The 15,659-nt window shown below is 38.7% G+C and overlaps 2 protein-coding genes across 5 annotated transcripts in view; both read right to left on the reverse strand.

The window, feature by feature from the left end:
• The window catches only part of LOC114477622 (NACHT, LRR and PYD domains-containing protein 3-like), a 425,926-nt gene that overhangs the window by 74,548 nt on the left and 335,719 nt on the right, over window positions 1-15,659 (reverse strand). The window lies entirely within an intron of this gene.
• ube2e2 (ubiquitin-conjugating enzyme E2E 2) overlaps window positions 1-15,659 on the reverse strand; it is a 46,249-nt gene that overhangs the window by 16,724 nt on the left and 13,866 nt on the right. For 2 of the 4 annotated variants that reach the window (XM_028470054.1, XM_028470055.1), the window contains exons 4-6: window positions 6,444-6,576; window positions 3,273-3,420; window positions 386-990 (exon numbers count right to left, since the gene is read on the reverse strand). In XM_028470054.1, coding sequence (XP_028325855.1) covers window positions 893-990; window positions 3,273-3,420; window positions 6,444-6,576 — 379 coding nt within the window. In that variant the 3' untranslated portion in view covers window positions 386-892. Of the gene's footprint in view, window positions 1-385; window positions 991-3,212; window positions 3,421-6,443; window positions 6,577-15,659 lie in introns of those variants that run through there. The other 2 variants (XM_028470057.1, XM_028470056.1) reach the window with 2 other exon arrangements.

Here is a 15,659-nt window from a genome sequence, read left to right on the forward strand (position 1 = left end):
TTGTCTCTAGTCTCTATGGAGGAAAAAGTCTCTCAGAGCTCCATAGTTGGAGCGTTCACCAGGATGCCAGTAAGGGACCATAGGCTTGGAAACAGGGAGGGGAGGGAGGAATGTGGTTGTTTCTATACAAGTCTCACCATTCTACATACTGCAGCTTTATCACATACATAAATGCATTTAAACGGACAAGTCAAACCACGCCAATGATAATCCCTGTTAAATTATAGTTACTACGATTCAATGATTACCTGTGAAGATGTATTATAAGTGTTTAATGTAATGTGTAATCCCAGTTATAGTAACCAAGTATGTGCACCAAACACAGACCAGTACAGGTGTGTAAATCCACTGGATTCATTCTATTGACCACAACAGGGAGTCAAACAGCGTTTAGTCACGAGCCAACCACGGGGTGTTTTATTGGGTGCTTCAGTAATAATACAAGTGCACAACGAAGCTCTCTGCAGGCAGCCAGTAAATATCCACGTCCTGTCTCGTCCACAGGCAGAGCCGTACGTACGAGTAACGTCTGCCCTTTGAAAAAATACATGGAGTACAAAGAAAAGAAAAGCAGAGCCAAGCTTCCCGTTTCCATGCAGACGATATCCATGACCAACATCCCAAATAAAAACGTAAAAAGCATCTTCTGCAGAGAACAACCATCGTGATAGAACATCTTCAACATTCAGATATTGGAAAATAAAAAATCCCAATCTACTCTTTGTATAAAAAAACAAAAAAAAACAAGGTTCAAGTCACCGAGGAACGAAAGAACGTTTACACAGAAGAGGAGGAGAAAAGGGGGCGGGGATCAGATGATGGGAGGGGGGACGTGTGCTGGAGGGCGAGAGAGGTAGAGAGTGGGCGGGGCTAGAGGCCGGGGGTGGGGCTTCTATGTGGCGTATCTCTTGGTCCATTGTTTGGCTATCCTGTCGTGCTCCGTTCTGTTGGTCAGGTACTGTGTGGCGATGCTTCCCACCAATGGGTCGGCTGCAGAGGAACAGAGACACACGGTGAGGATACACCTACTTATCATACGCACTCAAACGATTTTACAAATGCACTTGTCATACAATCTTATCATACACACCTATCATACGCGCTTATTATATACACTTCTACGATCATACACTTATCATACGCACCTCGCATACGCACCTATAAGATCTTATCATACGCACCTATCATACGCGCTTATTACATACACTTCTACGATCTTATAATGCACTTATCATACGCACCTCGCATACGCACCTATAAGATCTTATCATACACACCTATCATACGCGCTAGGAGGGTGACGATATCTCGATACGGTGATATAGCGCGATATTTTTTTTCTCTTTCCAAAACCTTTTCTGCTTTTCACTAAAATGTGCAGGTACGTCTTCACATAAATGTTGTCACTGTTTGTTGAAGGAACCAATATATTGTTTACTGTAATATTTCACTATAATGATGTCACAACCCTAATTATTGTTTACATAAAGCACTATTGGAGATAGTTATTTGTTTACATTGGTATGTTGACACTTATTTACAGAAATGTTGCACTAAATAGTGTCACTGTTCATAGCACACTTTTTTAATTTATTGTTTTTCAGAGATAAAATAAAAATTGTATTTTTTCACTTAATCTTTTTTTTTTTTTCTTATGTCAGATTATCGTAGATTGATTTCTGACCAATAAATCGATAATTGCAGTATCGTCATATCGTGGGATAATCGTTATCGTGAGCCTTGTATCGCGTATCGTGAGGTACCCAGAGGTTCCTACCCCTAATATGCGTTTATCATACGCAACCACCATACGCACATATCGTAATATCGTATTTTACATGCTTATCAAAGCCTCCAGTGATGAACTGTACTGAAGACAAAGCATGTGTGTGTGTGTGTGTGTGTGTGTGTGTGTGTGTGTGTGTGTGTGTGTGTGTGTACTAGAGTGGGAACCTCTGGGTACCTCACGATACGCGATATAAAGCTCACGATAACGATTATCTCACAATATGACGACACTAATCTATGACATAAGAAATAAAAAAAGATTAAGTGAAAAAATAGTTTTTATTTTATATCTCTGAAAGACAATAAACTGAAAAAGTGTCCTATAAACAGTGACACTATTTTAGTGCAACATTTCTGTAAATAAGTGTCAACATACCAATGTAAATAAATAAGTATCTCTAATAGTGCTTTATGTAAACAAAAAATAGGGTCTTTCTTACCAGTGACATCATTATAGTGAAATATTCCAGTAAACAATACATTGGTTCCTTCAACAAACAGTGCCAACATTTATGTGAAGACGTACCTGCACATTTTAGTGAAAAAGCAGAAAAGGTTTTGAAAAAAACAATTAAAAAAACGATACTTAGCACGAGCATATCGATGCTACTGTGTAATGACACAGTATTCTGTGAAAGGAATACCTAAAAGGTGGTTCAGTAATGACATGGGCTTTTTAAAAATATTTAGTTTATTTTGTTTCAATAAAGTTTTTTTTAATCTGTTCTGAACGTGTGTCTGTTTATGCTCCAATGACAGCTGAGGTTTGTTTAATAATTTACCTTCAGTCTCAGTCACATGTTGCTGCTACTCCACTAATCCACTCAGATTACCTACACAAGCTCAGATCTGATGTTAGATCTGATCGTAGCGTACGATCACGTCAACATTATTAACATTTATGTTAGCATTAGAATAATGACTGATCAGAGCATTAATACGGGGGGGGGTCTTTTGTCTTTGTTGTTTTGTCAGTTTCAGTCATTATGTGTGTTTTTGCAGTTATGTGCATTTTTTGTGTTGTAATTTTGTGTATTTGTCTGTAATTTTCTGCATTTATGTTGTCGATTCGTGCGTTTTTGTGTAATTTTGTAAACTGTATTTGGAGCTGTTCTGTAATGTGTTGTTGTGTTTTGTCATTTTGTTTGTTTAAGTGGTTGTTGTGCCTGTATTTGTTGTCATTTTGTGTATTTTAAAATTTTTTGTGTACTTTATGCAACTTGCTGTCAATTTGTGTGTTCTGGGAGGTATTTTGCATATTATGTTGGGCTTTATATTCCTGCTAACTTCTTGAAATACAATTTTTGAGGATTTGTTTTGGGGACCACACAAAAATAGACCGAGGCCGGGACGCCAATTGCCCATGTCTACCCTAGGGTTACACGTATCCCATTTGAGAAACACTGATTTGGAGAGTCTCTTACCAGGGTTACAGTCTGTGAGCAGCAGCCAATCACAGCGTGTGTATCATCTTATCATCTTACCAGGGTTACAGTCTGTGAGCAGGGAGCAGATGGACAGCAGCACTTTGGAGATGGTCAGAGCAGGACTCCAGTTGTCCTTCAAAATGTCAAGACAGATCACACCCTGACTGTTGATGTTACAGTGATAGATCCTGGTGCGGAACGTCACCTGCACACACACAGGACAGGGTTGGGGTCAATTTGGTAATTGATAATAAACTACGTTCACACACCGTCGCCTTATCGCTACGTTGACGCCGTCGCTACGTTCACACACCATCTCTACGTTGACACCATCGCTACGTTCACACACCGTCTCTACGTTGACGCCATCGCTACGTTCACACACCGTCTCTACGTTGACACCATCGCTACGTTCACACACCGTCTCTACGTTGACACCATCGCTACGTTCACACACCATCTCTACGTTGACGCCATCGCTACGTTCACACACCGTCTCTACGTTGACACCATCGCTACGTTCACACACCGTCTCTACGTTGACACCATCGCTACGTTCACACACCATCTCTACGTTGACGCCATCGCTACGTTCACACACCGTCTCTACGTTGACACCATCGCTACGTTCACACACCGTCTCTACGTTGACGCCATCGCTACGTTCACACACCGTCTCTACGTTGACGCCATCGCTACGTTCACACACCGTCTCTCCGTTGACGCTATCGCTACATTCACACACCGTCTCTACGGTGACGCCATCGCTACGTTCACACACCGTCTCTACGTTGACGCCATCGCTACTTTCACACACCGTCTCTCCGTTGACGCCATCGCTACGTTCACACACCGTCTCTACGTTCACACACCGTCTCTACGTTGACGCCGTCGCTACTTTCACACACCGTCTCTCCGTTGACGCCGTCGCTACTTTCACACACCGTCTCTACGTTGACGCCGTCGCTACGTTCACACACCGTCTCTACGTTGACGCCGTCGCTACGTTCACACACCGCCTCTACGTTGACGCCGTCGCTACGTTCACACACCGCCTCTACGTTGACGCCGTCGCTACGTTCACACACCATCTCTACGTTGACGCCGTCGCTACGTTCACACACCGCCTCTACGTTGACGCCGTCGCTACGTTCACACACCGTCTCTACGTTGACGCCGTCGCTACGTTCACACACCGACTCTACGTTGACGCCGTCGCTACGTTCACACACCGTCTCTACGTTGACGCCATCGCTACGTTGTGTCGCTACGTTCAAAAATGTAATTGACCCCAATCCTGCACATGAGACAGGAAGTGAGGTCACACAGGAAACCCACTCAACACATGGACAAGTGGCTTTATTTCCTGTGTTTCTATTTTGAAGGCCATGAGGATGGTCTCTTTGCTCTTCAAACTGTAGATGATATTTTTCAGTATTTTAGCTCCTGATACGGGACTAAATTATTTATTAAATAATACATATCTATTAATGGATGTTACTGTGTGAGTGTGTTGTATAGCTTGTACAATGCATATTATTATTGTTGTCATATAATTATTATATAATTATCATTATCAATAATAACTATAATAATATTTTCAGGATTGTTATTATTAAAAATTAAAAAAACGTTTGCAGCAGAATACACGAACTCCTGGGATAAGTGGAGGATCTGTTTGTCTATCCTTTCCGCCGAGGACGTTGAAGATGTTTACATAATGGGAATTATTATATTACATATATAACAGGTTTGCTGCTGATCGGAACTGGCAGTTTTCTGATTTATCACAAAGTTCAGATTACGTTGGCAGCTGTTTTGGGAATGCTGCCTGTCATTACTGATGGAATGTGCAGGGCTCTTAATATTCATGCAATAAACAAACTCAAAAGTAAGCAGGATTCTACTTTGGAACATCTACGCGGTATGGAACCTAACGTGGAGAAGTGAACAGCTCAGCTTGGAAGCTCAGGGCCACCATATTGGATATATTGAGACCTGGAATGTGCGCTTAGCCTGGCCGAAAACATCGTTATCTTCATTTGGTTCCCCCAGATGAAGCAAACGGGATCATGACAGCTAGCTACAGTCCTCCCCCCCCCCTCCCCCCATATGTGCTTTATGTTTTCACTATGTGCTGAGGAGTTTTTCCTAATTCCACACTGTGCCACTCACTAAAGGAGCATCATTTAAGTCCTGCCTTGTTTTCCCCTCTTTTCACCTATTAATGATAATAATACATTATCATGATTGTTATCAAACATCAAATTACTATTACTGCTGTTATTGTTATTAATAATAAAAAATACTTTGATTATTATTATTTTTTAAATATTAATAATGTATTAATATTTTTAGAAATATTATTATCAATAATAATAATAATATATTTTCATGATCAAAAATTTAATTACTATTATTGCTATCAATAATAATAAAATGATAATAGTATTTTTTATCATTAATTATATTATTATGCATTTTGACTATAGTTCCTGGCCACTAGAGGGCACTGTGGGGTTGAATCCAAGCAAATTCAACAAAAACACTTTGACACACTTACACTGGTCAATGAAAACACCCTCCGTACCCAGGAAGTGGTAGTGGAGGATCAATAACTAACCAATCAGAAACAGTTACAGGTCACAGGTAGTGGACTCAGGTCGCTGAGCGTTGATTTGTGTGGGTTCACCGTCAGTGAGTCTCAACATGACTGACGTAGACATACTAACATAGAGTCATAGAGCAGCTCAGGACATCACAGAACAAGATGTTATTTTTTATTCTAAACCCCTTTTTCTAATTTCACCCTATTTTTTGTTCTGTTTGATCAGAAAAAATCCCACAAAAACGTTAAAACAAAGTAGAAAAACAGAACAATAACATTTAAAATAAAATAAAAACTCCAGATGGAAATATAAATAATAGCATATTTCAAATACACAAAAAAATAACGAGTACACAACATGATACAATAGGAGAACAAAGACACAAAATGATCCAAAAAAGAAGCAAAACTAACAACAAAAACCACAGAACAAAAGCAAAAAAGTCACAAAATGTTAATAAAATTCCAGAAAAAGAAAAACTGACGCCTCATTGGCTGTTACTGACTTAACGACTGCTTTAAGAGCTAATCCTGATCTAACTAATGATGATGATATCTGATAGTTTATAATGATCTGAGTGGAGGTGTGTGTGTGTGTGTGTGTGTGTGTGTGTGTGTACCTTGGGGGGTTTGAAGGGATAATCTGGTGTGAAGGCGATGTCCAGGAAGAAAACCCCTCCCTCGTACACAGAGCCTGGTGGTCCCAGGATGGTGGACCTCCACTCATAGATGTTGTCTCCTTTGGGGCCGGCGCTGCAGCAGTGAAAGAAATCACACTATGGCTTAGTAACGGCTTAATATGCTAACGAGCGCCACAGGAGGAGCTGCTGAGGCAGTAAACACGACATCGGACGACTTAATGATGGAGGTGTTTTACTCCAGGATGATTCATACTACAGAGCCCTGGAGGTGACATGGATGAGAAGGAAAAAAAAGGGGGTAATTATCTCGAGATCCCGACTAACTAACTTGGGGTTCAAAATAATTAAGTCGGGGCCCGAGATAGACTGCGGTAACGCCATCACCATTTTAAAACTAGAATGCCCGTTTACATCGCGTATTACGGTAAAGCCGTACTGTACACACTACACACAGGACTGTGTGTATTGTGTAATTATGAGAAAATGCTACAGTGATTCTAGTTGAAAATTGACACAGAAGAACCTGCTGCAGTGTCCTGAAGAAAAGGTGATTTTCAATGAATTTTTGGTACAATACACCTGTACTGTTGGTGTGAAATATGCGTGCAACTGAGGTGTACATGAACGCACCATAAAGCTCCTGTCGACAACTTTACCGTAATACGCAATGTAAATGGGCATTCTAGTTTTATACCGCTGATGGCATCACTGCAGTCTATCTCGGGCCCCGACTTAATTATCTTGGACCCCGAGTTAAGATCTATATTAACTATTACCCACTTTTTCACCTCCAGGGCTCCATATCATACAGACTCACACAGCGATTAGATGAGTTGGATTCTCTACAGATGAGAACCTGAACCATGCACACCATGAAATAAACATCAGCAGCAACGTTTTACTGTGAAAAACACAGGATTACCATCAGAATAGAATGATGATTAATCAGAACGTTAACACAGGAAAGAACACAGTTTGTGTGTGTTACTGTGTGTCTTTAGGTATGTTTGTGGTCACGTTGTGTGTTTCTGTTGTTGTTTTTGGAATCATTTTGTGTGTTTTTTGTTTTCATTTTGTGTGTTTTTAGAGTCATTTTGTGTATTTTTCCTCAGTTTTTGCATTTCTGGTGTCAGTTTGTGTGTTTTATGGAGAGATTTGGGGTATTTCTTCTAGATTGTGTTTTTGTTGTATTTGTGTGTTTATTGAGTCATTGTGGGTATTTTTGCTGTTTTACCATATCTGCAGTAAGCTGAAGTCTGCCATCAGTTAAAATGGTGACCACTTTAATCAGAACACCAGAGTGGGAGCTGTGTTCATAATATGTTAAAACATTAGCAGCTAACGCTAGCAGCTTCCCTTTCACGTCCCAAACAACAAAGAGAAGGGGCCACATCTGTTGGAGGGTCCACTAATTAATAACATTTCCATATTAATCCCCCCCCACCCACCCCCTATCTGGATCAGTGCCAGGAAGAGACCAGGACAACGTCCAATCACAATAGAACGAGACAAAGAACAATCGCTTTGAATTCATTAACGGTTCACAGTGTGTGCGTGTGTGTGTGCCAGTGTCTGCGTGTGTGTGTGCGCCAGTATGTTTCTGTGCGTGTTTGCCAGTGTGTGCCAGTTAAAAATGTGCGATATGTCATTGTTTACGATATATCGTCAAAAACATTCTCACCGGTATGAATATGTCATCCCACGATAGAAATGATAAATACCCATGTCAGAAATTAGCATGGACCACGGGCCATTTTTCCTACAATTTAGCCAAGAATGTCCCTAACACCTTGTTCCAGGGGCCAAAATTGCCCCAAGTTTTTTTTGTCAACAACTCATTATTCTCTGGAGCGGAACGCTGTTCATGGAAGCTCCGCAGTGGACCCTCCGCGGTGTGCGCCGCCACCACCGCCCCTCACGCATGGATAAACGGCGGTGCTCGTCACGGCTTACCTAAAGCAGCCGTGCTGAGGTACATCATGGACCACGACTTGTTAAGACCAGACAACAAAGTGAACCAGTCCAAGATCCTCCATCAGATCCATCCAAAGTTCCACAAACACATTGACAGAGATGAACCTGTAGCAACGATTATGAAGTGTAAACTCAACTAAAGCTAACTATGCTAAGCTAAGCCACCGACACATAAGACTGGGCTAAGTGCTAATGCTAACCACTTCATATAAGGAATAGACCAAATAAAAAGTACACGACTTACTGTTTATGGTCAGATTTAACACTTGTATAAAAGAATAAAAGCTAAAATGTCACACGTCCTGTAAAATAAATGTTAGCATTAAGCTAACATCACTATTCATCGTCCAAACTTGTGAGACGCAATATTTTTTAATTACAGGGCTCGAGACCCCCCCCCATCATTTTTTGAAGTTATTGTAATAAATACCAGATTTATCGGGACAATTGTTTTTATTGTATATCGCCCATCCCTAGTGCCTGTGTGTGCGCCAGTGTGTGCATGCAAACTGTATAGTGCACAAGCCAGTGTTTGTGTGTGTGTGTGCATGTGTGTGTGTGTGTTTTCTTCGATGTGATGCTGACGTGTTGAAACCAAACTCAACGGTTCAACCTTTCCTCCCTCGCTCACCGTGCACACGCTAATCTACTTTGTCACTGGTTCACTCCTATTCTGTAACAAAGGACATGAACAGATCTATTCGTATATGCCTGTAACAGAAACAGATATGAATAAAGTAGACTGTCAGTAATTATTGTGATTTCTTTTGTTTTAATTTAAGTTTTCCTAATAAGTCAGTGTTGAGGATAAGTGCGTGTGTGCTGTGATAATACTGTATAGAATGTGACAGATGCACAGGAACAGATCTATTCTATAGAATGTGACAGACACCATGAACAAAGCAGATGGCTAATGTTCATTCCACCGCTGCCTGTTGCCAGGAGACCTCGCTCCATCCACTCGCTCTCTTTGTTCCCACTTATCTTCACCACATGAAGCACTAGCTGACCTCCGTTAGAGGCTGTGATACATACACACACATCAGCAGGTCACAAACGCTATAATCAAACCGCTGTTTTATTGTAAAATTACCATTACTGACAACGTGCAAAGATACAACACAGGAAGTCTATTTAAAACTCCCTCCCTGGGACGTTATGGCTTCAAATGAGATTAATTAATTACAGAAAAATAATGCACTTTTTCTGCACAGTGTGGAACCTGTCTCACCCAGTATACCATAATATATATATATATATATATATATATATATATATATATATATATACCAGTATACCATAACACTGGTGCACAGACCACAACACAAGAAACAGGAGAACCAGAGAAGTCATTGATGGGCTTCATGGGTGGGTCATTTTCAAAACAACAACAAAATTACACTAAATGACTCCAAAAACACTAAAAAAGACAACAAAACACACAAGGCGACAACAAATATACACAAAAATAACTGTAAAATATTCAAAATGACTGTAAAAAAACTCACAAAATGACTCAGAACCCACATAAAACCATAATATATACATACAGTATATAAAAATTGATAGAAGAAAGCACAAAATGACTCCTAAAACAAAAAAATTCCACGAGTTCCTGGTATACCCGTAATACTGATGCACAGACCACAACACTAGAAACAGGAGAACCAGAGGAGAAGTCATTGCTGTGCTTCATGGACGTTCATTTTAGTTTAAATAAAAACACTGGATAGAAAACTAAAGTCCAGTTTTGTGAAAATTGTTAGAAAAAGTTTGTGGATCAGTGGAGCTCTGCTAGTCAGCTAGCACCTCAATGCTAAATATGTAGCAGCTAGCACCTCAATGCTAAACATGTAGCAGCTAGCACCTCAATGCTAAACAAGTAGCAGCTAACACCTCAATGCTAAACAAGTAGCAGCTAACACCTCAATGCTAAACATGTAGCAGCTAACACCTCAATGCTAAACATGTAGCAGCTAACACCTCAATGCTAAACATGTAGCAGCTAGCACCTCAATGCTAAACATGTAGCAGCTAACACCTCAATGCTAACATGTAGCAGCTAACACCTCAATGCTAAATATATAGGAGCTAGCGTCTTAATGCTAAACATGTAATAACTAGCACCTCAATGCTAACATGTAGCAGCTAACACCTCAATGCTAACATGTAGCAGCTAACAGGAACAACAGTCCTAGTGGTAGCAGACAGTCTCCAGTCCACACTGGACAAGCTGACAGGGTTCAGAGGGTTTGCTACGATTTCAAGAAGTTTAGCAGAAGTAAAGTCTCTAAACCAACAGAAACGTGTAATGCAGTGTTTTTCAACCTTGGGGTCGTTACCCCATGCGAGGTCGCCTAGAATTTGAACTGGGTCACCTGAAATGTCTGGTAAATTATATATTATTCCTAAATCTATATATTCCTATCTATTAATCTATATATTAAATTATTTCAGTGCAACAAGATGACTATTGTACCACTATTCTTTTTTTTACAATGAAAACATTCTTTTAACAACTGTATTTTATACTTTCTCACATATAAATCTAGTTAAAATTAAATGCAGTATATAATGTACTTTATATATACACTACTGGTCAAAGGTTTTAGAACACCATCATTATTCCAATTATTTATTGAAATTCAAGTCATGCAAGTCCACTGAATAACTTGACATGTTACAAAGGTAAGTATTGAACAGCCAGAGGTAAAAACAAACAAACTGAAAAATAATGAACATTTCAGAATTATACAAGTAGGTCTTTTTCAGGGAAAATGAAATGGATTAACAATTTAAAGCTGTTCTGCAGCAATGAAGGTTGAGTCAGTCTTGAAAGCAGGTGCTACTCATCCCTACAGGTGTTCCTTCCAACCCTCTGTCTGCATAAAAGCAGGGTTAGAACACACTGTGGTACCAGACCCTCATGAGCACCAGCTGAACAGTATTGTTCATGGATTCCATCTTTTCTTTTTACTCTCAAATTGCTTATTTGTTCTATACTTTCATTTCAAAGTGCAATGACACAATAAACTGAATCATTTTCTAAAACTTTTGACCGGTAGTGTAGATCTTTAACACAGTATAACAAACATGATCAAAAACTAATTCTACAAAGAAATAAAATGTTTTTGTGGTCGCCAGAAATTTGTGAAATCAGGGAATGGGGTCACGACCCAAAAAAGGTTGGAACCATTGGTGTAACGTGAGGCTGAAATGATTTCTTCTTAAAACAGAATTTGTGGAATGTATAAATTGAAAAGCGGTGGCAGTACTACAGCCACCTGTGAGGACCCAAAGTAATCAGATTACTAGTAATAGACACTAATATTCCACAGCTTAGAACAGGGGTGCACACACTTTTTTGGCTGACGAGCTACTTCTACCACTGACAGCTCTTCACAATCTACTGAGTTTGAGGGGGTTATAATTATAATATTAGTAGGGATGTAACGATTCACTCAACTCCTGATACGATTCGATTCACGGTACTTGGTTCACGATACGATTCTCTCACGGTTTATTTTACAAAATGGGACAAATGATGACTGAAAAATATTCCTGTATTACTGTAGTACTGTATTATTTTCCTTTTATTTTTCATTGTCAAAAGAATCCCTTGATGAACTATTCAAAACAATTTAAAATTAAATCCTGAATAAAATAAAGGAATAATACAAATGAAGAAGAAGCCTATTAATTTAAATTCTGGTTCTATAGTAAACAATGCAAAACTGCATAATAGTTCTTTTTCTTTTTAAAAGTGCAACTGAAAATGTATTTTTCTTAAAAAAAAGTACTGCACTTCAATATTCAGAGTATTGATATGAACCATGATACCTATGAATCGATTTTTTACTGCCTTACGAATAATCGTTACATCCCTAATAATTAGATTTTAATATTTACATTATTGTTATGACTATGCCATTTATTAAATAATTATCAAATATTTGTATAATATTAAGGAAAGGAAGGCAAGGCAAAACTTTTTCTACATTTCATACACAAGGCATTTCAATGTGCTTTACATGATTAAAAAGTGCATCAGAAAACAATAAACAGTTTAAAATGTAATCAGTCAATCATCAGTCTCAGTCATACGCAGTAGAGAAAAGCCTTTAAACTTGGATTTATAAATGTTTACATGTGACGCTGACTTCAGCTCTGCTGCAGTTAGTTCTACTTCTTAAAATACAAACAATTATATTAAAACAGAAACACTTAAAAACCAAGTGTGATTCAAATGTATTTTAAAAAATAATGAAAAAAATAATTGAAAATGCAAAGCACCAAACACAGCTGCTAACTTTATCATTTATCAGTGCCAGTCAGTAGCACAGAACATTTCAGTATTTGTAGCACATTTTGTTTTTTAGATCAATTCAGTGGTTCTTTAACTTATTTTGTTTTTTTCACTTATTTCTGAATCCAAGTCTACAACATTTTCCTCAGAATACCAGTAATAGTGATAACATTTAAATAATCCCGTTGTGTAAACAAGTAGATTTAAAGTTTCCCAACCTTTTTGGATCGTGACCCCATTTTGATATCAAACATATCAGGTGACCCCAAAGACACCTTTTTCTTCTAGAATTTGTTTTTGATCATCTTTGTTTTACTGCATTACAAATACAGAGATATACAGTATTTGTAGTACATTTGATTTTTAACAGATTTATATTTTAGAGAGTAAAGATTGTGTTTAAGAATATATTCTTTAAATTTAAAACTAATTAGTTATAATATTTCATCAATTACTAGACATTTCAGGCGACCCCATGTAAATTCCAGATGCCCCTACATGTGCCCCCTCAAACTGAGGTCTAAAGCTGAAATGTTGGGTTTCCCTTATGGTAAACATGATTGTGCCGTTCTCATTTATTTACGAGGTCTGTGGCACAGGTGCGCGATTCACGTATTGTGCATTCCTGGAGTAGCGCAAAGGGAAAGTGAACCCGTTATCTGCTTTAATGCCGTCGCTTCTCAAAGCAGAAACTTTAATGAAACAATCTTTTTTCCCATTGACCGTGAAAAGAGCCAGAGGCCAAACTACAGAGCAGCTCCACAGCCTTCGTTTCCACTCAGGCCTGTGATGTAATGAGTGTCAACACTTAGTTACTCTGCTGTGTAAAAAAAAAGCAGGAGGTCTAGGTTTCCACTCGGTTCTCAATCTTTTCCCTGAGCTCAGCAGTTTTTTTTTCCTCCTCTTGGCGACTGAAGCTTTGTTTCAGAATAAATCCCCAGTGCATTACACCAGTTTTATAGAGCGCAGAACGCCATGAATAAATGTATTAAACAGTGTTAGAAAACACTTAAATACCAGTTTCACATGAAATATTCAGAGCTGAGGTTTTAAAAAGACTGAGATAAACATTCATTTATAAGTTCCACTTCCTGTTTTTACAAATGTTGCCTAAAATCTTTGAAATGTACTTGTTAGTAGATCTATGTTTAACAAAACACATTATTATAGCATTAACCTAGCATCAACGTAATGTTAGCATTAACCTACCATAAACATTAGCCTAACATTAACAATGTCATTAGCCTAGCAATAGCATTAACCTAATATTAGCATTAGTCTAACATTAGCATTACCCTAGTGTAAACATTAGCCTAGTGTTAGCAACACAATTAGCCTAGCAATAGCATTAACCTAACCAAACGTTAGCATTAGCCTAACATTAACCTAGTGTTAGCATTAATGCAACATAAGCATTAGCCTAGCATAAGCATTAGCCAAAGCAATAACACGAAACCTAGCAATACCTGAACATTAAGTTGAAAAAGCAGAAATTTCTAATAAAAATGAATGGAAAGAAAAAAACAAAACAAGTCAAAAAAGTGTAAAAGTTACAAATTCTAAAAGCAAAAGCATAAATCTCAGGAACATTCTGAATTTTTTGAAAACGTATTTGTCCAAATCAGACAAACGGTGTAGGAGAATTTAACGTAATAAAAAAACAGAATGGTGAGGATACTTCCTGTATCTTCACTGATAAACCGTCGTACCTGAGTTGACACAAAGACCAGATCATATCTTAGTTTCTAAGGGTGATATTAGTCAGGGGCCGAATTACACTTTCAGCCTGAAAAACCAAACACTGACAACATATGGATATAATGCTTGAAATTATTCATGAAGGTCTACATATTAAAAATAAATATCATTGTAACCACAATAGCCTCACAATGACGTCTATAATTACATATCAGCCTAAAGCACGTTATCCTCTAAAAACGTAACATTGTTCTATTCATGCAAGTAGTCTACATTTATAAATTAGAAATGCAACAAAATAGACAAAACATAAATAACAGTGTAAACTGTAAATTACTCTGATCATATTTATTGAAGACTTGCACATGAAAACATGCCAATGCATAATTAAGCCAATTAAAAGAAGGCCAGGCCAAGTCGGCCTGAACCAGTCAGAGAAAGTAAGTGTTAGAATAAAGTCATCCAACAATAGACCATGTGACTGAACATCCAGTAGGAATTAGTAAAACAAAAAGATTCTTGAAAAAATAGTCAAATATGACCTTATCTTAAAATATCACATTGGCTCAATAACAGATGACACATTAACTTTGCCAGTCATCACCAGTAAACTCCACCCACATGACTATGGCACCTAACCTACATCAGTCAACCCCACCCCTTTTTTCCCTCCCACCCATATCACACAGGATTATGTTAAAAGTTAGATCAGCTATATTTGACTTGTCAAAGCCAGACTTTTTAACTGTTATCAGCTTAGATCATTTGTAGCTGAGTCAGCAGCTACAGAACAACTGACAGATTCTACCAAAATTAAAGGGGACATTTTTCACCATCTCCATTTGTTCTAATGCTGCGTTCACACCGGATGCGTCACAAAATGTCCGTACGTCCAGATTACATACAAAGTCGATAGATAGATGTGTCCCAGATGCAAAATCTTTCCTGTGCGGCGGTGAGGTCCGATCCACACGTCAAGAGCGTTGGCCGTGCGAGCACGCTCCCAATTTAGGCATATCCGCACATTTACAAGAGTTGAAAATATTGAACTCCTGCGACTGTTTCGCATAAAGAAAGTCAATCAGAGTCTTTGTTGACGATGAGGTCACGTCAACACGGACACTGGTCTGTTCACCCATTCAACCATGGAGTAGAAGCTGTGTGACCACCTGGAGCTGTAGGACACGCCCTTTATAACCAGGACCAGACTAGGAAGG

Source organism: Gouania willdenowi, chromosome 16, assembly GCF_900634775.1.
Source record: "Gouania willdenowi chromosome 16, fGouWil2.1, whole genome shotgun sequence".
Lineage (NCBI taxonomy): Eukaryota > Metazoa > Chordata > Actinopteri > Blenniiformes > Gobiesocidae > Gouania > Gouania willdenowi.